Source organism: Rhipicephalus microplus, chromosome 10 (assembly GCF_043290135.1).
Source record: "Rhipicephalus microplus isolate Deutch F79 chromosome 10, USDA_Rmic, whole genome shotgun sequence".
Lineage (NCBI taxonomy): Eukaryota > Metazoa > Arthropoda > Arachnida > Ixodida > Ixodidae > Rhipicephalus > Rhipicephalus microplus.
In genome coordinates this window covers 37845186-37871240 of record NC_134709.1, presented here as the reverse complement: position 1 = coordinate 37871240, position 26055 = coordinate 37845186, and the positions used below count along the sequence as shown (strand labels likewise).

The 26055-nt window shown below is 45.5% G+C and overlaps 1 protein-coding gene across 3 annotated transcripts in view; it reads right to left on the bottom strand.

The window, feature by feature from the left end:
• Nucleotides 1-2580: 2580 nt before the first annotated feature.
• Nucleotides 2581-26055, bottom strand: part of GABA-B-R2 (gamma-aminobutyric acid type B receptor subunit 2) — a 408105-nt gene continuing 384630 nt past the window's right edge. For 2 of the 3 annotated variants that reach the window (XM_075875480.1, XM_075875482.1), the window contains exons 17-20: nucleotides 24528-24657; nucleotides 24296-24383; nucleotides 22067-22293; nucleotides 2581-17424 (exon numbers count right to left, since the gene is read on the bottom strand). In XM_075875480.1, coding sequence (XP_075731595.1) covers nucleotides 17132-17424; nucleotides 22067-22293; nucleotides 24296-24383; nucleotides 24528-24657 — 738 coding nt within the window. In that variant the 3' untranslated portion in view covers nucleotides 2581-17131. The remainder of the gene's footprint in view (nucleotides 17425-22066; nucleotides 22294-24295; nucleotides 24384-24527; nucleotides 24658-26055) is intronic. The other variant, XM_075875481.1, reaches the window with a different exon arrangement.

The following is a 26055-nucleotide window of genomic DNA, read 5'->3' as shown; positions in this document are numbered from 1 at the left end:
ACAGCCCTGGTCACTGCTACATAAATCAGCTTCAGCGCATGGCACCTAACTATGATTGACGTTAACCCGACGTGACGGCTGAATCATAGGAGTACATATGTAATGTTTACGAAACAGGATAGCCAGCACTTTAACCACAACCGACATTGCACGAACGTTAGGGTCTATTTGAAAAAAAAAAAAACAGTTTGGAGGCTTGGCATGGCTCTGTGGTAGAATGCTTGATTGCCACACAGACTGCTTGTGTTTTATTTTTGCTGGGACCATGACATATAGTCTTTGCATTCGTTGGGAACGCCGCCGGTGTCAGCTTTTTCTTAACGCCCAAGCGTTAAAATCATTCACGTTTGTTCTCACCGTTCCTGGGTAGATATGAACCTGTGACATATTCCGCATGCCAGTGGCGCATACCTGCTCGCGGGGGACATTGTGACCGTATTCATATCATGGCTATGCACTGACTCATATTCATGAAACCATCTTACCCTCCAGTACTAATTTTGGTCCACGCTAAGTTAAGGGGGTAATCACGAGAGTGCCCAGACGAAAGCGGCTAGATAGATAGATAGATAGATAGATAGATAGATAGATAGATAGATAGATAGATAGATAGATAGATAGATAGATAGATACCAAGGGTGCTTACAGTACCCATAGAAATGCTTCGCACTTAGAAAGGAGAGAACAGTCACTTAGCAGCCCAACATGGCGGCGCCCATATGTCTAGGGGGAAGTCATCTATATAAGAGCAATGATATCTGGTTGGTGTTATATTTTCTTTTTTTTTCTTTTTGGGAATAGCGAGAACTGAGTGCCTGTCGTCGACGATGACATGAAAAATACGGAAAATTTCTCATTTCGTTTTTTTCTTCTTATGGTTACACAACCACCAAGTTCTTTATCATGCGTTCGCGCACTTAGTAATAGTCCTCTACTTATTGACCTAGCCTCAGGAGGGTTTCGGAAAGTTAAATCGTTTCTGGAATGTTCGAATTGTCTGGGTCAAACTGCAGCCATACTTAACCAACAATATTTACTACTCTTTTATAGGTAGTGTATATTGACTTGGTCAGCCTTCTCCCTTCTAAGTTTCATTTTGAACACTCCCTTTTACAGGTTTGCTTTATACGTGCTCTACAAGGCCTTAAATTTCGTCACTTTTTAATAAAGCTGAAACATACTCAGATACACTAAACTCTTAATGATACGAGACAGATGAACAAGATCTGGTCTTCAAAAAAACACAGTTAAACGAAGATATACATTTTCGGGGATCTTTTAGGCAACATATCTAACGTTTTCTTTTAAACAAATGAAGGTGTTGAAGACAATGTGTATAATTGACTAAATTTGGTAATCGTACCAGTGTAAAGTACAGCCCCAAAAATCTGACGACCATTTTTGCGTCGATGAGGACGCCGTTTTTCAGGCAGCATGCTCGAGAGACAACGACCAAATGCATGACCTCAGCGTGGTGGTACTCTTGGATACTTGCGGAATGTGGGGTGGCACAAGCGATTGTGTATTCTACATGAGTCGAACGAAGTGGAGTTCCGTTTCAGCGCGCGCTGACTGTTCGAGAGCCTGAGAACCGGCGCCAGTGATGACCTCCAATTGTTACAACATTGCCTAATCAGCCTTCGCCGAAATAGACATTCCACGTAGTAAACTCTCGCAGAATAGCCCCTCAGGTTTACCCGTGGCACTTCGATTGACAAATTATGTATTTGAACTTGCTGCCGCTTTAAATTTTAAGATTTCTTTTTTGGTGTTTGTTATTCTTTGGTTAGGATGTTCGTTCGGAAGAGTTATGATTATCGCGGGCATTGTTAGACCGTAAAGAGATCTCATCCTCTATTTGACTACTTTTACCTTAAGACATTTTGATCAACTTCTTCAGTCAAGTTACATGCCAGCCGTTTGTTTACTCAACCATAGGCGTGTGAACGGAGGGGGGGGGGGGGGTGAGGAGTGTGACTGCTCCTTCCCCCTGCCCCCACCACCCGCAAGGTGTGTCCCCATACGTTTACTCAGTCGAAATGGTTTGTCATCGTTCAATGTGCAACGTTTTGACCACGCAGTTCTTTGACAATAATGGCGACCGTGAACCATTATATGTTGCACTTCAAGAACTGTATACAGCCCACCTCGACCCCGACAGAGCCGAGTACCGAGGGCAGGTCATTTTGAGAAGTGCGCGTTGTTTCATTCTTGTTGTTTATCCATCCACTGCCAAGTTTGCTTGCAATCGGACTCGACTAAATGTGGGCAGGGGGATAGGCGGAAAATATTGTCTATTTGTCTGATACGCACGCCAATGTGTTATTGTCTGATACGCACGCCAATGTGTTACACCAATAATCCATCGCGAATATACGCGCATCAAAATGTTTAGGAAAACAGCGACAAGCACTTACCCGAAAACCACCAGCGTGAGGAGCTGCAATTAAGGCGCCGCACTGCCACAGGGCGTATACACGAATAAGTTCAGGCGTCATCGCCGAAGCGTCAACTTGGGCGCTTGCCCGTGGATTAATGGGCCGGTCCCAACGTGCCGCCCTGTATCCAACACTCGCAATGTTTTGCAACAACCAAGTCTCTGTTTATTGACGTTTGTGTACAGTTCAAATCAACAAACGCTTTTTATTTCTTCACATTTTGTTCGTGGAATGGTATCCGCGGCCCTGCATCCACCGACAGGCTTCGCACCTTGACTCGCGACAGCAAATGAAATGGAGTGCTAATTAAGAGGAAGCGGCAGGCACAGAACGTTCAAGAGGTCAACGAGCTTACACAAGGCGCGGCATAACAGTTGCAACCTATGAACATAAGCCGTGTAGAAAGAAGTTCAACGACTCCATACACTTCACAGGTTGGTCTTTTACAATGCAGAACATTGCACTGAACTACACCACACAACTTCGCTTGCATGGCCAAGCAAGAGTTGACAAACGGGTGAAACATAACACGTCATGAACCAGTCTTCCTTGTATGATGTCTCTACGATCATGTTCACTGGGTATTGGGAACAAATGAAGAAACTGCTTTCAATCAAACCTTCTTTCCACATATACTTTAATTAGGTTCCTAGTAGTAATGTGTACACGCGAACTTTTGCTTTTGTTCGTCAAATACAAGAGCCTCCGTAAACACAGCGGCCGAACAAGACAAGCCTCAGCTTTGGATGACCAGCCTTGTTTGAAGTTCGAGGCCTTTATTATTGAGATTCTGCTCGTGGCATTAGGTTCATACACACAAAGAAAGCGAGTAATCACTGACTGCAAATACTTTTACCAGAGCTTTTAATAAGGCCGTCAGAGCAGCCTTCGAAATGCTTTACAACCAGCGGGTTACTAATCAAATCCCTTTCAAGCTTCTCGGGCCGTCCAGTGTGTCTTATCCCACACATCACTAGACGTTGGTAGAAGTGGTAGAATGCGGGTGCTGCTGGTGGTGTTGGCAAACTTCGTAATTTGAAATAAATTAGAGTTCCCAGACTAGAGAGGGCTTGCCACACTTGTTTGGTTCGAGTGTCCTGTCAACGAATGGTTCGTTCTTGTTTATGAAGTGCACACTTTTTTTTGTTGTGGTTCCGACAGAGTGAAACCCGATTAGCCTTCTCTACAATGAGCCAAGTACTTTGGCAGCGCGAAGGGCCCATTGTTGTTCAAGAATAACAGGAAAGGAGTTACTGACGGGGAACACCTACATCAGCGATTCAATAAACAGCAGGTTCACTTTCGTTACAGCGAACACCTAATGGGCCGCATATATAGGTACTTCAATCAGTAACCACATCAGCAAGATGCACGCCAGGTTGTAACAAAACGCAACACCGGTATACGGGCGAGTCAAGGTGCGCTTCCCTTTTTCCTCCTCGGATTTATGGAAACAAGAGCCAGAAACGGTCACCATCCTCTACACTCTCAAAACGCTTGTTTGAGGGGTGGAGCGCAGCATGCCAGTGCCGTTGAAGCCGCTCCACACTTCCCGGCATTCACGCCACCGCTTGTACTCGACGTGTTCAGAAAGTTGCACTGGTGTAGCACTGGTGTAGCACTGGTGTCGCACCGGTGTGACAACAGTGCGACGCGCGAATGCTCGCGTTCTCGTCTACAGTTCACTTATTAACTCTCTATCTCGCTTTCTCTCTCACTCACGAACTACAGACAATGAACGATAAGAGAGTTTTCTACAGAGTCGAAACAAGGTGTGCGCGGTACACCGTATCAAAGGCGTCGCTTGAACATTTGGGCCATTTTGTATGTACAAGGTGTGGCAGAGCGGCGCGCCTTTTTTTTTCCCCATTCGTAATTATTTGTTTGCTTCTTTCCTCTTCTGTACTTACATCGCGTCGCGCCGGAAATTACTCTCACCGAAGAACAACACGTAAATATATATATGCATGCGCTTGCGACACTTCTTGAACGTGGCCACTCGATACACACGCACACGTTATCGCGGAACTGCCGCCTACTACTCGGGCATTTCGCGCTACTCGTAACTGCTCGTAAACAAGGCGACGAAAACAACGGAAACAATTTTCTCATGTGTATCGGCGCTCGCGCGTTTATGCTCGTGTGTACGTAAATGTGTACTGCTCTGTTATATATATGTATGTATACACGAGTTCGACGCCACCTTTCCTGGCGATTTGTACATTTTCAGAGACACAAAGAGGGGGGTCTGCGAACGGGAAAGGATGCTGGAGATCGGCGGAGTGTGGAGAGGGTGGGTGTGGTGCGTGGTACTCCGTGGCCTCGGTGCCCGTTTAGTGCCGTACGTACACGTTCGGACGAGAGTGCACAACTCGAAGACGCTTCTGACGTCACAATCACTTAGCAAGTCGGGCAAGTCGGGCGTATACCTGATTCGGCCCCTTCAACGGACCACGACTTTCCTAAACTTTTTTTTTTTTTTGAACCCCGAGATCTACAAATAAAAAGATAACTTTGTCTGGACGCGCCGCGTTATACCTTACAAAATATACTTCACAAAATAGCCTACAAATACCCTACAAAAAGAAAAGAAGAGCTGTTGCCCGTAGGTAGGAAATAATTTCTTTTCCTTTTTTTTCTCATTATTTTTTGCTTTAGAGCACATTGTTTTAAGTGAGAAATCGGAACCGAGTTCAACACGCAGATTGTCACCATTGATGTCGGAACAAGACTGCAATGATTGATGTCTTGGCCAGGCTTTGTTCTCATCTGCGCGTGTAAAAACTGCTAAGAAAGGACAACCGAAAAGAGAATAGATTAGAGCCTGCAAAACCGTAAAGAAAAGTTTCTTTTGTCATTGTGGGCTTAATGTAAAGATTTTAATTGCGATACGCGTCGGTCGTCGAACACGTTACTCCAAGGTCTTGACATAACGTCGTTAAAGCCATTTCTATTTATTTCCTTTTTATGGAATAAACCACACAGTCTGGACGTTCCGAGCGTCACAATGCTAGTATATACGCTATCGAATCGAGCATCGATTTTTTTTTTCAGACGTACTGAACAGCCTTTTGTGGTAGTACGCAAGGGAGACGTCGCGAAAGCACTGGCGCTGGTCAACGGCTGAGACCTCACAAAGTGGTAAACGCTAAGTTCTCAACCTCTTGTTTAACGTTTCCGATTCAAGTCGCTCGTTAACGACTGCTGTGCTGTGTGGTGTCTGCTGGTCCCAGATGGCGTTCGAAGCTGGACCTGTTTCTAAGCACCACGAGTACACGAAAAACGTAGAACGAGCTAGAGAAATAAACGTCACTACTCCTCGCTCACCACCATGTCGTTCGTAAACCTGCTGCTCCGCGTCATATATTACTTAGCCTCAGTCTACCTCCATCGGAAGATTCTTTTTGTGTTGGATAGTTTTGTGAATGCTATAAAGATATTATGTAAGGTTGTATCTATATATCCGATTTCGACCCAAGAAAATATCCGTATATGGAACATGACGGCGACGTCGATGGCGAAGGCAACAATGCGCCTTTACTGTCCACTTACACTGAAGGTCTCGTAAGCTGTGCTTTCCGTTCTTCGGTTGAAAGAGCAAGTACTTTCTCTTTGGTAATGTAAACTTTACTCATAATATAATATGAATTTCGTAGTATATATATGTCGTACACATTTGGCTGAGTACTGATTTCAAAATGTCACGAAGTTTGTTTAGTCGTTCAGCTTGTCGTCCTAAAACCACATGAACGAATATGTGTCGCGAAACCAACGATCTTAAAAGCAGAAAGGTGCTTACGTCAAAGGAACTGAGCGAACGCGATTGGATGAAACATTTATGCAAGTTTTTTTTTGTGTGCGTCAGAACGTGATAGCTGTGTGCGGAGCACGTATGTTTGCTCTTTTTTTTTTAACCGACCGTAAAAGAACAATAGGTCACGCCGATTTACTGCTTGATGTCTAGGAAAAAAAAAAAAACTCCGCATTGCGTAATACTACTAGAAACCATAGGTTACAGGATTCCATACTCAAATACCCAATATAAGATACCAGGCGATGATAATACGGGCTCGTTTCGCAAAAGTCAAATGTGAAGTGCGAATTGTCATTCAGACCTGGACATCTCTGAAACTATCGCTGACGAAGATGTACGCAAACCGGATACCCTTCGCAAAGCCCGTACGTGTACCTTTTACATATGCCATGTTTTTTTTTTGTGTGTGTCTGTAAGGAGTGCTTATGCGGATGGACACGTGCGAAGCAAACACTACATATCAGAGTACGCACACGAACTTGTTCAATAGACGCCTGAAATATGTGAGCAATACTTTGTTACTGTCCAGTGACGTTTCGATAGAAATAAAATGAACTTACTACATGGCATGAAAATAGGTCGATAGGTCATTCGCAATGTTCCTGTGAGTTTCAGGACGCTGTGGTGACGTAACGACTATAGCTTTGACGTCTGTAAGCGTGAGAGTTATTTGATTTTACGATAACAGTGTTCCTCGCATTTTACCTCCAAGTCACAATGCATGCTGCTTGTAAACTATAGTCGATTCACATCTGTTCTTGTTTTGACTCCACTAATACGGGACAGAAACGAACATTATGCGAATGGTGGTCACCATTAGGTTAACAGCGCAGGTGAGCTGTAATAAAATGGTTGGGAAACAACTAATTAACGAGACTGTTATATCCTGGACCGTGGTGCATTGTTCCCACATCACGTCTCGGGGCTCAAAGCCGAGCAAGCTGAACATTACTTTCGTTCACGATGACCTCCTGTTTCGAAACTGCGGAAACGTCCCACAGATCCAGGATGCGGTCCTTAAAGGAGCGGTACATCAGATATTGGCTCGGAACCTTGTTATCCTATGTCACCCATGAACTCTACACGAAACAACACGGCTACGTCGACGGCAGAAGTGCGCCTGGAATGTAAATGTGATCACTGTCCCATTACAATGTGTGGGCCACGTCAGCGTTTCGGGTACTCTATACCGCTTCTTTTTAATACACACAGCGCCCACACAGGCATTATAGTTTAGGGGGGGGATACAGGAAAAAAACATGAAAATTCGCAGGTTTACGTAAGTTTGTGTAAAAAAAGAAAACGAGAAAAGAAGTAGATTTGCCAGACGCAAAACATACACAGCTGCACCGAGCACAACTGCGTCAGAAAAGTAATTTGTATTAGAGAAAAAAATGCAGAAACCACAAAAATTGATGAAAATCCAATGATAATTAAAACAAAGTGCAGCATTCGGCTAGCCCAAGGGCAAGTTAACCCCAAAACAACATAGTTTACAATCAAGATACCGTACAGATCATGGCAACTGCCAGGCGCACACACGTAGTCTATAGGGCTTAGCGGCGGTTGCGCAAGTTTTTAAACAACCTGTGCATGAAGCCATTGGCGGGATGAGTGTGAAAGCGCTTTCAGAACACCAGCGCTTAAGTGTAAAGAGAAATTAGTAATCAAACTGCACTGTGTAACCTTAGTTCGAAAGAGTCAGTACTGTCCCAAAGAAACTCGGTCTGGCATACCGACGGAAGCCGAAATATGATTTAAATAAAACAAACGGCAATTTACATTCCGGTGTCTTTCTTTCGTGATTCTGTTTGTATGAGGGCGCTGTTTGTGCACGCGTTGCTATGTTCAACGCTTGACACTATCGCGCAACTCCTAACGCGTTACAATGAGCAGCGAGATAAGATAACGCCAAGAGGAGGTCGCTAATGGGACAGTTTTTCGTCGCAATACCTTTTCTGCGCTCGCTTTCGTCATGCCTGTGTAGATATAAGAATAGTGACAGCAAGAATTGAAAAAAAAAAACACGCAAAAGACGTGCAGAAACAAAAACTCCCTGTTTTTGTTGCATTACTGGCTGACTAATCACTCGATTCAAAAAGACACTATGATACTTTCGGTGTGACTTCAATACTGGTACGTCTTACTGGCATACGCGGCTGAATACTGGCTCAAAATCTATTCTCCTTAACCGGAACAGCAACGGAAATCCACGCCATTGGAATAAACAAGGACGAAAGACCGTATTTTTCTCGCTGAATTGGAAATGCATGCGATGCGGCTATTGCGGGGGCTCCTGCTAGGAATAATAAATCGCTTTAGACTGTTGCGCTGGGAGGTGTGCGTACAGAGACTTTCAAAACCCATTAGAAAACAAAAAACAAATCGAGTTGTGGCAGAATTGAATGAAATCGTATATTGGAGATTTGTTACTGAAAGTGAAGCAGATCAACGTTAACATAATCTTTTCAATCATTTTTGCATTAAAAGCACGAACGAAGCACCAGGAACAGTAAACCAGATCTTTCGTACATTAGAAATGCACGAAAAATCACTGCATAGAAAATGAAGTCCCGCTTGCCGAGCTTAGTATGCCTCCGGCGCTGCGTAGGTTCTTTCGTTTTATTCATGTATACATTATGCGCGTGGTTTGAAATCCGTGCTAGTTTTGCGCCGGCTTTGCGCTTATTTCGAATCAGTAAAAGTAACGAAACATTCGCAAACTTTACGCAATATGTTCGTGTTAATAAATAGGGTCTGTTCTATTCGAACGTAATCGAACCTTGTCCTATTCAATCCACGCATCCAGTCGGGTTGTGTATCATTCGATGTTGTCTAATGTTCGCACACCTCTACTCGGGCTGTAGTTGATCTCGCATAACAAAATATTAAACACCACAGCCACGTATGGCGAAGATACCAGCTGATTACGGTGAATTGACACGTTGGAAAGCGGAATAAATAACTCCGTTTCTCGAAAAATCTCTCGTTGCACTGTTTCCTTTCTACTTTACCTCATGCTGCTACTTATGGCGGCTTCTAGCCTGGAATTCGCTTGAAACTTGTTCATCACGAATCTGTAGAAAGTGCGGATGTGCGTGTTCTAAAAAAAATCATTTTCTGCCTTGCTTTTCATGTGATTGTCTGCACTCGTTTCGCGCTATCGCCGTTCAAAGTTTCGCTTAGAATTAGTTCTCTTGATGACCAAGGATGGTCTCAAAGTTAAACTTGCGTTGAAAAGGTAGCGATGGGACTGCGAAGGTGGTATGGCGGTTTCACTTAGAAGCCGTCGTTACGCGAGCCTGGAATTACAGTTGATTTTTCGAACACTAGGCCGCCACCCTAACAGCTAAAGGAACTACATACCTGCGAACAATTACATATCCCATCTTCGAACGCTCTCAGTGCACCACAAATCGTTCGTTATTCGATTGCTTGCTAGCACAGAATAGTCAAAAGTTGTTTCCCCCATCCTTATTCAATCACACGTGCTCGCACTCGCACTACTACTTTTGCTGCCTCATTTTTTCTTCGCACAGCAGTGGACTGGAATGGCTTTCCCCGTGACATTGCAGCCATCACGTGTTCATCAACGTTTGCGCAAAACATAAATACATAATGTTTGTCAGAAGATCACTCTCCGTAACCTCCATTTGTTAACCCACCCCTTATGTAATACCCCCTCACCGGGGTCTTTGAGGTAATAAAGTGAAGTGAAATGAAGTGAAACGCTTTGCAAAACAGACAAACTGTACGCAGCAATGAAAAACCGTGTGGCGCTCAATGTTGCTTTGACGCAAAGAAAAGCGGCTAGAAGCGACCACATTCATCGCGCAGTCTGGCGGCTGGCACGACGCGCGTTCCCAGAGCGCGCTAACGACATCGGTTTGATTCCGCTCTCCCGCGTGTCTTTACTCGGCGCACGTCACTCAGTCACGTGACCCACAGCCTAATTTGTGGGGGGGGGGGGGGGGGGGCGGCACGCGAATCGGGTGCGCTCGCCACACGGGGGCGTGTCGAAGCAAGCGCACGGCTTTCTTGTCAGGTACGGAGCGCACGTTCTGTGTGTTTGTGTGTGTCTGTCTCACCGAAGGGACGAGGAAAAAAAAATGCCTTCGATGGTGGGACAAGGGAAGGGCGGGGATCTCTGGGGATTCAGAGCCGGATGAAGCGAGGTACGCTTGAAAGCGTGGTGGTCATGACAGCGATTCCTATACCGTCTGCTAATCTGCCCTTTTTTTTTTTTCATTTTCCTGCGATGTCCTCTTCCGTTTGGTAAGGTTTCGGTAGGGGGTGAAAGAACTTGTGCTGCTAGAACGAAGGCCCCCGAGATCAGGATGCGTTTAGCGACATTGCCGCTAGGGGCAAGGGCATATACTCCGTGACGCCGTGAGCCCTTCCGAAGCTAGTTGACAGCAGAGCCTTCGAGATTCGCGTGAGTTACTCGGCCAGGACCTCCGTTTGATCTAATTGTCACCTGCAACGCTTTTGAATGAGTATTCGCGCGGGGTGGGGGTGGGGGGGCTAGCTTGCTTTTCGCAGCGCGTTGTGTTATATATGGTTTTGTCAGCAGAAGCAGCGACAACCTCGCTCACCGTATGACACAAAATGGGATGAAAACAGTTTTGTGCATGCGTGATAACCACACGCGGGCTATTTTCCTAATATAGTCGTTGCTGTAAAATGTAGCGTACCTGCCAAATAGCGCTGGTTTTCTGCTATAACGCGGGTCGCTCCAATTAAACGTTTTTTTTTTTTTTGGCAGTTAGCTCTCGTACTTGTCTTTCCTGTACGACTCCGTGTTTTTGGGTTTGAAATTTCTCGAAACGCGAAATTAACTAGTCGGAACGAATTAATGAGTTGAGTTGAAGAGGTACGGTACCGAAGTTCGACTCCAGAGTCCTCTGCTGCGTAGTAATACATGTAACGCCGTGATCGTATTAATTTCTGGACGCACCAATATGGCGACTATCGTAGAAATTTTTGAAGCAAGTTGGCAAGTTTCGTGACGAGGATTCTTGGCGATTCAGTCTGACAAAGTCGTTCTGCAAGAAGCTTCGCGAAAGCTACTCGATAAGGGGGACTTATAAAGTCTCAAGCCGAAAAAAAGGCCCACCTTCGGAAAAGGACTATGCAGCGGTTTTCAGAAGCATGTCTGCGAAATTAGTATAGAAAGGGTCGTTGATTGTTCGAAAACGTGACCCAATTTTCACATAAATTTCGAAGTGATAACATAGTCTTTGATTTGAATTAACGTGTTCAGTATGGCTTAAATCTTTGCCATATGCCCCTTGTTTGTCTATTCAATATTATTAAAGTGAACACTATACAGAAGAGTCCATTGTGCGATAGAGTTTGGTTTTACCACCAAATAATATTACCCTATTGAAAGTTGTTTCTGAGTCTTCTTATGTTCGAAAAAAAAAGTTTTGCTTGTAAGCAGTTCATGCTCAATAGACAGCACGCGACAATACGGGACCAACCAAATATTTTGGCTTGCAAGTTTTCGTGATGTGTAGTGATTCGAATATAAACTTCATAACTTGTAGTGGCCAGAAAATTCGTGGCAGCGCAACAGAAAAGCTCGCTCATCCGACCCTGTTCCCGTCTACAGTTACCAAGCTACACAATGCGGTAATCACGTGACTTCATCCAATCACAGAGTCAAACACTTTCGCGACCACGCCTGCGACTTAACCAAACGTAAAAACGCAATGTGTTCTTTTTTTTCATTGAACCGTTGTACGAAATTCAATAAGGACAAATTCATGGTTGGCGGGAAGGCTGCGTATAATGATGCAAGAATAACTATACGGACCCAGACACCGCTTTGGATCATTTCGTGTCCGATTGCAATGAGGTCAGCAAGTAAGTCTGTGCGAAGGTTTCGAGAATGTAGACGCTGAGGCTTGATGCCGTGACTGTGGTGCGTCTGGCTGAACGTTATAGGATGACTAGCATTGTTTAAAGCAATTTGTTTATTTAAAGATGAAGCTCATGTGACCCATGTCTAACTTGATATCGAAGAATAGGTCGTTTTTTTTTATTAGAGGGCTACAAGTTGCTTCCGTCGTAATGTGATAGCGGATTCATTATGTCAATGAAACCAAGAACATCTCGAAAGTTGATATTTGTGAGCGAAATTTCTCAAACAGACCACTAGAAATCAGTAAATGAACAATAGCTTTCGTTAGCCACGAAAGATTGTTGAAATGACGCTCAGTTTGAACGATCCGCGAAATGAGCAGTTTTTTTTAAAGGTACTAACTTTTCGTCAGTGACAATAGCGGTTCCACAAGATTTCCCACAGTACCATCGTTTAGGCCACTCACGACGTAATCACCCAGTGCCAAAGTGGTCCGACACATGCGATGTGAAACACCGAGACGACTATTGTAGCCCGTATGTGCTTTCGCTTAGCCGTGCGCTCTGTCATTACAAGACAATTAACTTCCCCATCTGCAAGACGTACGAGTCCTTACCGGCCGTTTGAAGAGATCGTAAAAGTAAAATCGTTCAAAGAGAAATTGTTCGCTTTGAACGATGTTCCTCGCACTTCGGAAAACTGAGAAATGTAGGAAAGTAGAAGGGTTTTTGTACGCACAGAATTTGTGGTAGCGAGCAACGCAACGCAATTTTTTTTTCTTAAACTCGTTTCTTTACGTAAGGTCTACTTAAATGGTCTTCCGAGTCTATTCTGACACTGTACGCACCGTTATACAGAGGGACATCTCGTGGTTTGCACGTTGACACAACATCGTCTTTCTCTCACTACCGCACAGCGCTCAGGTGCTGCAAAAGGAAACAAAGATCTTTCTTGCCCATGACGCGGTTCCATGCAAAAGGCTTCTTCTCTGTGATACGAGGTTTAAGTTCTACGTTTATCAAATAAAATTAAGAAAGGTGAAAATAGAAGAGAACCGAGGGTAACGGAAGATGCAGTGCAGACACACAATTTCAAGCTTTGTCTCGTGCCTGTGTTTCTGGAAAGCATGACTGGTCCTTCATAATGCACTCCAATATTTTGATTTTTTGATTGGCATCCCGCCCGATACACCACATGGCGGCATGGGCAACCCCAGTATTATTTTTAGCTATTTTCTAACCAGGAGAACAAACGTATAAGTGTTACTTCACACAAAAAGAGACAACATGCACGGAAGGATAAAAACACGTGGCTGTCCACGAAACATTTTGTATTGACCCATGACCGAGTTTTTAGGTAGGTGAAGCAGTGACGTATGCTTAACAAAAAAAGTGAACACCAATGGTCTAAGACAATGCGGAATTATTTTGCTGTATTTAATTCGTGTCGCTAGCTTTCAGTTCGGCTTGTCTCGCTTTTATGGCTAGTTGAAGTAGCTCAGGGACGTGCCACCATGCCTGCCTGCCATTGGTTTCCAGAATTCATAAACCGCCTTAGTATTACCTTCAAGTCAACGATCTTACGGAACGGGACGGAACAAGAACGAGGGAAATGTGCCATTCATATGCTTCCAGAGGTTGGCGAAACGGCCGTCGTCGTATTTAAAAACCCCTCGTTTTGCCTGTACTCCATTCTGTCGCGTTCGTTGAACGCCGATTTTAACATCCCTTCGTTTTTTTTTTATTGCGGCATATATTCACTGTAAACTTGGACCCCCAACTTCTTGCAAGGCGTTGGCTTTAAACATTTTAATTTGGTTCTAGTAATGTCTTCTCATTTTATTTGTTTTCGCTTACAGCTTCTTCAAAGTCCGCATCAGTTGCTAAGCTGAATGTCGAGTTTAAAAATGGAATCAGCCCAATGGTCGGCACTGCCGTGCGGCTCGAAATTATGGACATTGAGGACATTGACCGCGGCAAGGCGTCTGTGAACCGTCGTCATCACAGCCCAGAACTTACATAGCAGAGTATAAATCTATATGCGTACTACTGGCTCGACGCATGCTGCCGCGTGGTTTGGGACTTTGAGGACTCACGAAATTCGCTCTCGCCGTCTAACGCGTGCGTGTACTCGACGTACACGCACAGCCATACATTACTGGTGCACACTAACAATTCGCAAGAGCGGTCGCACAACGCTTTCACGTTCAATCCCAACCCTATTGAAGCGATCCGTATGCGATGTCTAATAATTCCGCATGTTTCCGTATGAATACATATGTTTCCTATATATTTTCCATATATTTCCGTAAGATTCTTACGGAAACATACGGAGTTATTGGACATCGCATACGGATCGTTTCAATAGGGTTAAGTTGTTCAACCCCCAAACTAGCGAGACTTTTCTACTAAACTGAACTTTGGTTAACTAATACATTCGCTCGACAAGTGATTTAACGAGTTTTTATACTGATAGAACGACTGCGATAGCCCGTAAAAGCATACGCCGCGTCCTGTCGTGTTGGATGTGTGAACCCTAAACCGTCCAGCTGTACTCGGTTATCGCAGAGCTCGACGCGCACCACGCGTGATTAAACGGTCAGTTTGTGAAGCGGACCGTTCATACGTAAGCGGCTGATGACAGTTTCGTGAACCCAAGCCTAACGCCCACATTCGCAAACGCTCCTCGACTCGACTTCCACCCTTCACTTGACAGAGTTGCGCACTGCGCCACTGCTCGGCTGAAAATGACGCTGAGCTACTGAAGAATAGCAGCAAACTGTCACTGTTATGCAGTGACTTTCTCTGCCTAGAGATGGCGCTCCCATCGGCTTTTTCAAGTGAAGGTGAAGCGTTGAGTGAATGTGCGTTCTATAATACGGGGGTAAGAGTACCGACATTGTTGGTGCAAAAAACAAAAATGTTAGTGAGGCCATCGGGAAGGAGGTGATGTAAGGCTGGGTGAGGAGGAGAGGCGGGAACGCTTGCCCAGTGCCCGGGGTTCACATCACGTGTTCGCTGACGCGGGCTACAACGTATCGACTCTTTCTTTTTTAACATTTTTCCCTGTATACACTCAGTGAACTAGGTACAAATCCCAGTATCGTAAAAACTAACGCCGGCATAGGTGACAGGGTAAAGTTGACCGGACGTTACGACTGTGACAGGAAAGATCTTCGAGGCTTTGGTACACAAGTTATCCCAACGTTATACACATTGATTGCAAAGGTCTTGTACATGAATGGCCGCAACAACGGCTACAGTTCCGGTTCCTCGCACAGTAATACGCGAACCGGTTTTGAAAGAAAGAAGCGGTACATCACTGTTCGAGAACTGTGTGCGGTGGCAATACCCAACTGCAAACGCTGGTAACAAACGGACTTTCCTCATCCGGGACCACCCCCTCATTTATCAACCACATCAGTGTTTAAAGCTTTCAACCCGCCAAACATCTTGTAACACGCATCAACGTTTCCCATTCCCGAACACTGTCTTGTTATAACAACTGCCATCAACTAACCTGACGGACAACCACCCGTCTTAACAATTGCCATCAAGTAACCCGACAGACAACCACCCGTCTGAACCGAAACAAAAGGAAATTTACCTCATGATGTGCGCATCACCTTTCAGAATGGTAGCAGAGGAGCCCGGCAGCAGAATGGCGTTTATGATTAACAATTGTTCGTGCTCTCGCTGTTGTTGAGAGCGAGCAAGTGACATAGCCCTGTCTGTAATGAATGAGACCCATCTGCAAGAAAGACGGCATTGCTAGAACAACTCTCAAAGGCGGCTGAAGCCTGGCGGATGGAACGATACACAGTATCACAAGGGCGTTCGTGCTCTTAAGTGAAGTGGTCACATTGCTTACGTAGTGTTGTGATGATGATTTTGATTGTTTCCGTGATGCAGTGTGAGATTGTTTTGGACCATCATTGGCCAAATGTTCTTAAACTTGCGTTATGCGTAATATTCAAGCGGGATGACTTAGTAACCGAGCACGTAAAAATTGTTTTTTTAAACCCTAGACATTACCGTGACACTTATCCTTCTGAAGTATAGTAACAGGAGTGCTATAGTAAGAATGACCAGTTGAAGTAAGCGGATACGAAAGCAAAAACAATGGAACTTGCTAAACAGCGCAAAAGCAACGTGAAAAATCAAGAAATGGGAAGATAATCAGTCTGTTAAAAAACGTCTAGACCATAGGTGTCCTTGCCTCTCCTCCTGTCTCTCTCAATTTTAGAGAAAAAAAAAACACTGCTTGTAAGACCTACTCTCCGATAAAAGCATCACTAAGGGCAGTCTTAAGCTTCGGACAAAGCTCGATGATGGTCTTTTTCGAAATCACTCCCTTCAACCTTGCAATTACTTCCAACGCTGTAGCGCTGTCCAGTCGTCCCCACCTCGTGTTTCCCGAGAAGTGAGACTTCGGGGCATTCCACATGCCTGCAAACTGCCGAGTTTACAACACCATAGCCGATTCTCCTCCATTCGACCATGTGACACAACACCAGACCTTTACGGACACTCGCCCTTACTTAAATTCACCACTCGCCACAGCGTCTCCTCCATATATACGCCCCACCTGCCATGACCTCCCGCCCTTGAGCACCTGTTCTTCGCCCTCTGTTGGCGAGAACTCCTTACAAACACTAACACCACTACTATACACTCTGGCACCCGGCAATGCAGCCAGCACCACAGCCGAAGAACACAGGCCTCCCTGCATCGAGGGGGCGATGGCGACGACAGCACAGTTCCGCGACTCCTCTCCGTACCCGGGGACATCATCCCTCCGCTGCCGTAAGTTCATCAGAGGCGTGGCAGCAGTGGGTGAGAACCACCACCACCACTACCACCACGACACGGCACACGTAGAGCGGGAACGCGAAGCACGTTGCATATTGCCGAGTGGACGGCGGGGGGGCTGGACAGGACCCTTCACCCCCTGCCCTTTGGTTTTTCACATTTTGAGCTGGCGAGACGAGGACGCGAAGGCTAGAAGCGTTCCTCATAAGTACTCGACGATATCACACTTGATGGATGGGTAGCTGGAGTAGAGCGCAGTCCTGTCCTGCACCATACGGCTGAAGAGGAACGGCAGCAGCGGAGCGCCGTCAGGTTCGATTAGAGACACCGTGGCGGTGCCCGACGGGGACGCGCCCGACGCCTGGTGGTGTTGTGAGGACGACGACGGCTGCTCGGGACCGCGCAGGGCCCCGAGGCTCTTGGCACGCCGCCGCACGCTCATCTGCTGCTGCTGGTGCTGTTGTTGGTGGTGCTGGTAAGGGCTCGCCTCCGGGGCTGCTGGCACACGGGTGGTGCGGCAGCGGGAAGCCGATGTTGAGTGGGGAGGAAACAACTGTTAGACATCGGTATGGGACGTTTAACAGAAACGCTGTATCATTTTACAAAGACGAGGTGCGCTTCTAAAGGATTAGAAAAAAAAATAGCGTTTGTTACTCAATTTGGTGAGATCTGACTTGTCATAAGACACGTTAATTTCCTTGTGAGTCCCACGACTCTCTGAAGAGAGAGTACGCGAGTCCCTTGAAATAATTCATGTCAGTAGCAAGTGAGGACTTCTTCTCTCCTGCTACTCCCCCCCCCCCCCCAAAAAAAAAGTCGAAATACTATTTTTTCTTGTAATCTTGAGATCAAGATGGTGAACTTTACAGCGGGTGAAAATAAGAAAAAAAAATGGGACAGAGTCGAAAAGAGCGCTGACATCCAACTGCCGAATCTCTGTGCCATTTCTTCCCTTGTGTTCACGCGACGTAAAACTGACCATCATGAACCTAGATCAACTAGTCCAAGCTTCTAGACTTGTATTCTAAAGAATATCGGAAGCAGTAGATTCACTATCCAAACATAACCAGCATTCACAGGGAGACGAACTTCATGTGACAAGTGAAAGGCGTCAACGTGAATTTAAACTCACACGGGCCAAGCACTGAAACAGCGAAAATATGGATACCTATGCAACGTCAGGCAGTGCGTTTCTCTTTCATTCAGGTTGTGGTGGTGGTAAGACGTCATACGTGACGTTTCATATCAGTTCACGTGACCCTGAGCTGCCGATGTCCAATTAAACTCTCTATTGGCTCCACTTAAAATTTTCGTTCTTTCATCACTCATGCATACGATAAAGTTCTGATAATCTACGTTGGCGCCATTCGCGGCACAAGCTTTCTGCAAAAACAAACACACAAAAAAGCGACATTTTCAAACAAAACGAAGCAACGAGAAGGGTGCCATCAATTTGCCAGCATACCAGTTTCAACTTAAACAGCACAATGTCAGATTCTCGTCGTTGCAAAAGTTCAAAAACTAGAATGTTATAAACTTGAAACTCATTGCACTAGCTAGAATAACAAGTGTTAAAGAAGAGCAGAAAGAAGCTCTTTGTATATTAAACAACAGGCCGGACACGTGTATTGGTTTATTTACCAACTACGTGCATATTGCATTCATCATCATCATCATCATCATCAGCCTGACTACGTCCACTGCAGGACAAAGGCCTCTCCCATGTTCCGCCAGTTAACCCGGTCCTGTGCTTGCTGCTTCCAATTTATACCCGCAAACTTCTTAATCTCATCTGCCCACCTAACCTTCTGTCTCCCCCTAACCCGCTTCCCTTCTCTGGGAATCCAGTCAGTTACCCTTAATGACCAGCGGTTATCCTGTCTACGCGCTACATGCCCTGCCCATGTCCATTTCTTCTTCTTGATTTCAGCTATGATATCCTTAACCCCCGTTTGTTCCCTAATCCACTCTGCTCTCTTCTTGTCTCTTAAGGTTACACCTACCATTTTTCTTTCCATTGCTCGCTGCGTCGTCCTCAATTTAAGCTGAACCCTCTTTGTAAGTCTCCAGGTTTCTGCTCCGTAGCTAAGTACCGGCAAGATACAGTTGTTATATACCTTCTTTTTGAGAGATAGTGGCAATCTACCTGTCATAATTTGAGAGTGCTTGCCGAATGTGCTCCACCCCATTCTTATTCTTCTAGTTACTTCAATCTCGTGGTTCGGCTCTGCGGTTATTACCTGCCCTAAGTAGACATAGTCTTTTACAACTTCAAGTGCACTATTACCTATCTCGAAGCGCTGCTCTTTGCCGAGGTTGTTGTACATTACTTTCGTTTTCTGCAGATTAATTTTAAGACCCACTTTTCTGCTGTCCTTGTCTAACTCCGTAATCATGAGTTGCAATTCGTCCCCCGAGTTACTCAGCAATGCCATGTCATCGGCGAAGCGCAGGTTACTAAGGTATTCTCCATTGACTCTTATCCCTAACTGTTCCCATTCTAGGCTTCTGAAAACCTCCTTGCATTCAATCTGATCCTTTTCTATAGCATATTCATAGAGCACGCGTACCTCTTTTTCGACCCTTTGAACGTCGTTTCCTTCGGCTGGCAACACAATACGAGCATATAGCTAATCTTAAACACCGCTTCAACGAGGGCAAGACATGGCCAGTGGCCCTTCTTAGAAAAGCTCGCACACATCCGGTGATCACAGCGAAACTGGGAGCAGGCATACAAGAGCATTCAAGATTACATGAGCATAGCGTGAACAAAAATGCCGGCATATTTGTGAAGAAAACTGCGCGATGCGTGAATTGTGAGCGGCCGGAAGAAGCGTAAGCAGGAAGTGGAGGGATTCGTTCGTGCGCCGGCTTCTGAAAGTTTTCGCAATGCCGGGACAAGAAGGTCACTGCATGCGCTCTGGTTTGGTTATACACGCAGGCGTGTGCACAGGTAGAAAAGGCGCCCCTACCTCTCCCCCGATTCATATAGGGAGGGTGTCAAGTCAGCCCTATGCACTCACTCATTGCACCTATGAAGTCATTAAATATGTAGGGTTATGACCATGAAGGCCTTTGACTGCTATGGTTGCTTTTACCCATGTGCTATTGCATTCTAAGAACTGTTTATTTATCCACTGCCCCCCCCCCCCCAGTAAGCCAGGAACGAAAGGAAGGTGATTGCGATAAGCATGACATGTTTAGTTTAGCCAATGTACCCCCAGTAATCCAAGGACCAAAGGAAGGACCCTGTGATATGCACGACATGTTTACTTTACCCACTGTACCGCCAGTAAGCCAGGGACCAAAGGCTGGTCATTGTGATCAGCGTGACATTGCGTCATTTTAATTTGTGCATCCAGTATGAAGCACCTTTCTTTCGGATCAGACCACTTGCGGAAGGGGAAGGGAAAGCTGCCACAAATGTTCCCCTCCCCCCTTGGGATGAACACTGGGCGCGCCTATGGTAATGCAGTTAAAAAGGAACAGTTGCGTAACTCTGGCACAGTTCAACAGCGTCAAGCTAAGCGGTATACCAGTGCATGGGTGAAAGCGAGCGATGTGCGCGCGTGTGCTTTAGTGTTGCTTTTTCAAGCTGATTGTGTTTTTTTAACTTACACTCATCTGACTGGAAGTCTTGGCAGTCCTGGTCTGGAAGCGCAAGCAGAGGTGACAACTCTGCGGGAGGTCAGATGTCACAGTGTTCCCTTATTGAACCTGAATGCTCTAGACATTCATCACAATAAGCATAGCTGTAGACATTCTCGCGTTTTGCATTTAATTCCATAGATCCGTCGTTGTGGTAGTGACTACGCTGCTACGGCTGTTGAATAAACGGCACGTTATGCCCAGGAAATGGAAATGAGAGAGGAGCAGGGTGTGGAAGCGACCGCTGGTTGGTTTTCTAACCTCACGTGGTGCGGATTCGCCGAGAGAGTAGAATACAGATATGATGCACTAAAGCTGTTTTTTTTTTTGGCTTAGTTGGTGCACTCTTGAACGTATATGCAGCAAGGGCCGCGCGAAAAAAAAAAAGAAAGAAAACACGGATGAGGAAAGGCAGGAGCAAAGGACGGGCGCAAACTTCAACTGTAGTTCAGAAAGGCAGAGCAGCCCAACATGAATACATATCCCGACACGTGCCCATCGAAAACACAGTCTATTTCGTCATATGTCGGGTAGGCGTGCAAAAAAAAGGAAAAGAAAAGTTTCTACCATGGCAGTGTTTCTGGTATTTCCTTAATGAAGTCTTTTGACGCCGTATTGTTGTTAGACGTATGTACATGTCGAGACTATGTGTATTCATATAAGGTTGCCTTGGCTTTCCGAGATACAAAAGTTTGTGCCCGTCCTCTGCATTTGCCTTTCCTCGTCTGTGCTTTTTTTTTTCACCCATCTCTGTTTCATGGCTTCAGGAAGTACTTGAAGTAATTTACCCAGTGTTATTTGTCCTACTGATTTTCCTTCGCGTCTTGAACAGTCACAGAGTACGGACCGACTTCGACAGTCGTAGACGAAATGCACTGCAATCCCTGATGTCAAAGAAGGCTTTCAAGAACTTCTCTAAGGTATCCAGAACTTTCAGTGTGCGGCGAGCTGATTGGGTTTTCGATCAGGACGACGAGTGTGCGCGTTGTGCTAATTAACGACCTCAACACTGTGACTTCTCGCACTTTTATGACTTTCTGGGCACGCGTGGTACACGGGCCCAGAAAGTCATAAAAGTAATTCGTGTTATTATTTTACTTTGACTCTCTTTCCTTCTTTGATGCTCTATTCTTTTCGTCCAATTTCCCCGTTTGCCCATGCAAAGAGAGAGAGAGAGAGAGAGAATAAATCGAGAGAAAGGCGAGGAGGTCAACCACTACTGTAGCATCCGCTTTGATATCCCACGTGTAGGGTAAGAAACCGGGTGTCACCTGATTAACCTCCCTGGCTTTCCTTTACTTCTATGTAGCTCTCCTTCATGTCTTGATGTTTGCGCGGTCATAAAGCTATAAGCCTAGCTGTGAATCGCGCTTGGTCATTGAGCGAACTAATAAGTAGTAAACGCAGCGCGGGTGTTTTCTTTCATGTCCAGAATTCGAACGGCGGACGCGTTTGAAGGCGTACGCAAGAAGGGTCGAACGACACCCACCGTCCGAGGAGGCGGCCCTGTCGGCGTGCAGGGCGAGCCCGTTGGCGAGGGTGCGGTGGTGCGACTCCCTGCCGCCGCACGGCGCCGTGGGCTGCTGGTGGTGCTGGTGGTGGTGCTGCTGCTGCGTGAGGCGCAACTGGACGCTAGCTCTGCGCTGCTGCCGGCTGGCTCCTCCGCCGCGATTCATGGCGGCCGGGCTGCCCTGAAGCGACGCCGTCGAGTGCTTCCTGCGACACCCCGAGAGAGAGGGTCCAGATCTCAGTCGAGCTACATCTATAGTACTGCAAAAAGGCTGGGAAATGAACACTGTGCAAGAAGCTCGCTGCGACATAGCGGAGCGTCGGAAACCAAAGTTCTTGACCCTGTCTTGAGTCATCGATGTCATCCAGCAGGGGCGTGGCCACAATTTTTTTTTCACAGGGGCAGGGGTCGGAAAGTTGAACCCCCTGCCCTCACACCCGGTTATTTTTCTCTCACACTGAGAAAACTGTCACAAAAAACCGACATGTATGACTGAAGCGCTTACAAGTATCATCCTGTGCTGTGGGCATAATCGATCGTTTGCGTGGGCTTTGTTTCTATAACTTTCTAGACCCATTCCCACCCAAGTGCAGGGTAGTGAACCGAACATCAGCTCTAGTTGACTTCGCTACCTTTTGTCCCTTTATTTCTGTATCTAATCTGCATAGGAAAGTATATTTGTTAAGCACATGCAGCTTTTGAACAACACTGGCCATTTAAATGACTGAATTAGACCGCCGTGGCATCCCTCCATGTGCCTGCGTCATCACTCTTTGCCTCGCTTCATCTCTCTATAGTTTGTTTGTTTGTTTATTCAAAAATAGATACAAATAGATACATATTCCCCACTATAATGTGGTTAATGGGGGCTAGCAAGAGAAGAAACTGCAGAGAAGGTGATGCAGAGATGTTAACCAGTCCTGAACAACAACCGGCTTGCTACCTTACACATGGAAGCGGGACGGGGGCGACTGAAACAAGAAGAGGAAAGAATGGAAACCAGACGCTTGTCTTATTAACATGCCTGCATTCGCCGTCTTCATTTTCGCTCTCTTCTCGATCTGCGTAGAGACTTCATCAGGCTACGATGATGCCACGGATGGGTTTTTGCTTTTGACCAGGGAAACGACCAAGACGTACTTTGCTTACAGCACAGTGGAGTAACTGGGGCATCACACATTGTCATGTTGTGTTCACCTGGCCGCCGTAAGCAGACGTAAGTGCCACTCACCAGCGAGTCGAATGTGCGATTTCGTGAGTGTGCTGCTACAATGGTAAGGAATGTCAAGGTAATCCCTAACTTATGTCATTATTCTTGACTTATAAGGCTGAATAACAACATGTTTTAGCAGAGAGTTAGTGTGGCAATAAAACGCGTTTGGACTTCGATACATTAATGTTTTTTTCACCATTAGCAGTTGTCGCTTGCGACGACTACTTTAGGTTACGAGCTGCGATTTAATTCAAAGTTGAGAAGAGCAAACAGGAAAGCCTTTTGCGATTTCGGCTGTTTTCTACAATGCCGCACAAACAAAGCTTGCAGACGCCCCGTCGCGGTGGTCTAGTGTCTAAAGTATTCGGCTGCTGACCCGCAGGTTGCGGGATTGAATCCCGGCTGCGTCGGCTGCATTTCCGATGGAGGTGGAAATGTTGTAGGCCCGTGTGCTCAGATTTGGGTACACGTTAAAGAAAACCAGGTGGTCAAAATTTCCGGAGCCCTCCACTGCAGCGTCTCTCATAATCATATGGTGGTTTTGGGAAGTTAAACCCCACATATCAATCAATCAAGACGCAGCAAGAGCTGCCGCGTTGGAACTTGCTAAATGACAACAAAAATAAGTCCATACATGAGTGCGCTGAGCGAGGCTCTTTGTTATAGAATTGTGCGAAACAGCACACCATAGGCATTAACAGTCTGGTTGAGGGACGAACATTGCTGAAAAAGGAGACGCACTAAATAGGTGCAGCGCATAATATATATATATATATATATATATATATATATATATATATATATATATATATATATATATATATATATATATATATATATATATATATATATATATATATATATATATATATATATATATATATATATATATATATATATATATATATATATCAAAGCATGTGCCAACCAACAAGCCCCCCAATGGATCATTCTAGAAAATGAAAATGAGACGGGAATGCCAAAGTGAGGCTTACCTTTCCACCGATATCTCCATGAAGCTGTCCTCTTCAGTAACAGACCTGATGGAGATGATTGACGTCGTATCCTCTTTGCTATTTTCTGCTGAAAAGGCGAAAAAAGAAACAAGAAACGGCACTGATATTCCGCGTAATCAAGAGGGCGAAATCGACAATTTAACAACGGGGGCAGGTAGAAAAAGACAAGACACGCGTAGTGACAGTCGATGGTACGAAATGGCAGGCTTACCACGCTCTGAGGTTTCGAGTTGGGAAGGTGAGCTGACTTCTGGAATTGTTGTAATGGCGTCATGCGTGACGACTATCACCGGCTCTACGTCTTTTAGTTTCAACAATAGTGACTGCAATTCAATGTTTTTCTGAAACGAAACGGGGTGGGGAAAGAGAGAAACGCACATGGGTAAACTACGCAACGTCGACACCTTGTACTACCGAAACCAGGCTAGTTCAGCGCGTGTCTTTTGCGGCATTCAGGGTGTTAGCGTTAGTGTTGCTACAGAAGGGTTTGGCCCGAGCGAGGAGGATTAACAAAGAATTGCCGGAGTGGAAGGTCCCACAATGCCTTGCCAGCAGAAGTAAAGCGAGCTTTTGCCCCTGCCAAGACGTTGGAAACATATCCTTTTCTGGTAGTGCCCACTTGGAGATCAAGTCACCTTGATAAGTTAGTGTAAATTCTACGCCAGTTCTATATGAAAAAATAGTTGTTCCCGACAAAATAACACACAGAAACGACTATGGGTGACCGAATTTCTGAATAACTTTGCCTCCAATTAGAGGTGTACTAAGGAAAATTAGTAACACTAAGACACACTTGGAGCGCTATGTGACTCAAAAAAGTTTCCACATCACACTCGTTGGGCGTACGAGGGAAACGCTCCGTTATTAATCGCTGAACGGAGATACTTTATCATGCCCCTAGTAAGATGGCCGCCGCAGCCGCCATCTTGCCAGAGGCACGGCTTCACTCCTAGGCAATAATTCCCACCCCAGCAATTTTATAAAAAATTCTCCTCAGACCCTTGACATGTTGAGAACCGGTAATAGCCCTGCTTCAGCGCATCCCTTTGTGTCAAGAAGTTGCGTCACCATGCAATACGGCGCTTCCTTGCAGGTGGCCATGTCTTTCTAAAGTGGTTTAATTGGACGAATGGTTTGCCGACGCATATAGTATGTGCAGGAGACGTAAACTGTCAATTATGTCGTGGGTAAAATGGTAGATATATCCAGGAAACTCATCCTTTTTATTTCTAGTTTCCTGGCAATGACTAGCATTTTACCCAGAACGTGATCATGAGTGTAGTTAGAGCGTTTGAAAATGGCGCAGAGTACGCCGACGGGCGTGAATCAGGAATAGATTGGCGTTCATTGGTTTAGGGTTTCGCATAACGTTCGCACTCTAAAACACTTCTGGCACAATGGTATTAAAGAAAATGTGCGCGAAAGCTCCCTTGGTAGTTGTCTAAAGGATGTACACCTAAGTGTATAGTTCTACCATCTGCAAGACTGTGGTTACAGCTTTCCTCGGTCCAAGTTCATGACGTGAATGCAGCTCAAAGAACCGAAGTGCAGGAAGACAGCTGTTTGGTTACAGGCGCTTCTTACTTCATTATGCCAATTAGGAAAACGAAGAAATTATTCATCAAGAGGTCTGTTGTTTTTCGCTGAATCGCGTGTCTTTCATAGACCTGGTTGGTGGTTGATATGACTTCACTTCTAGTGGTGGCGTACGCAGTTGATATGGACTACTGCTACCGTTG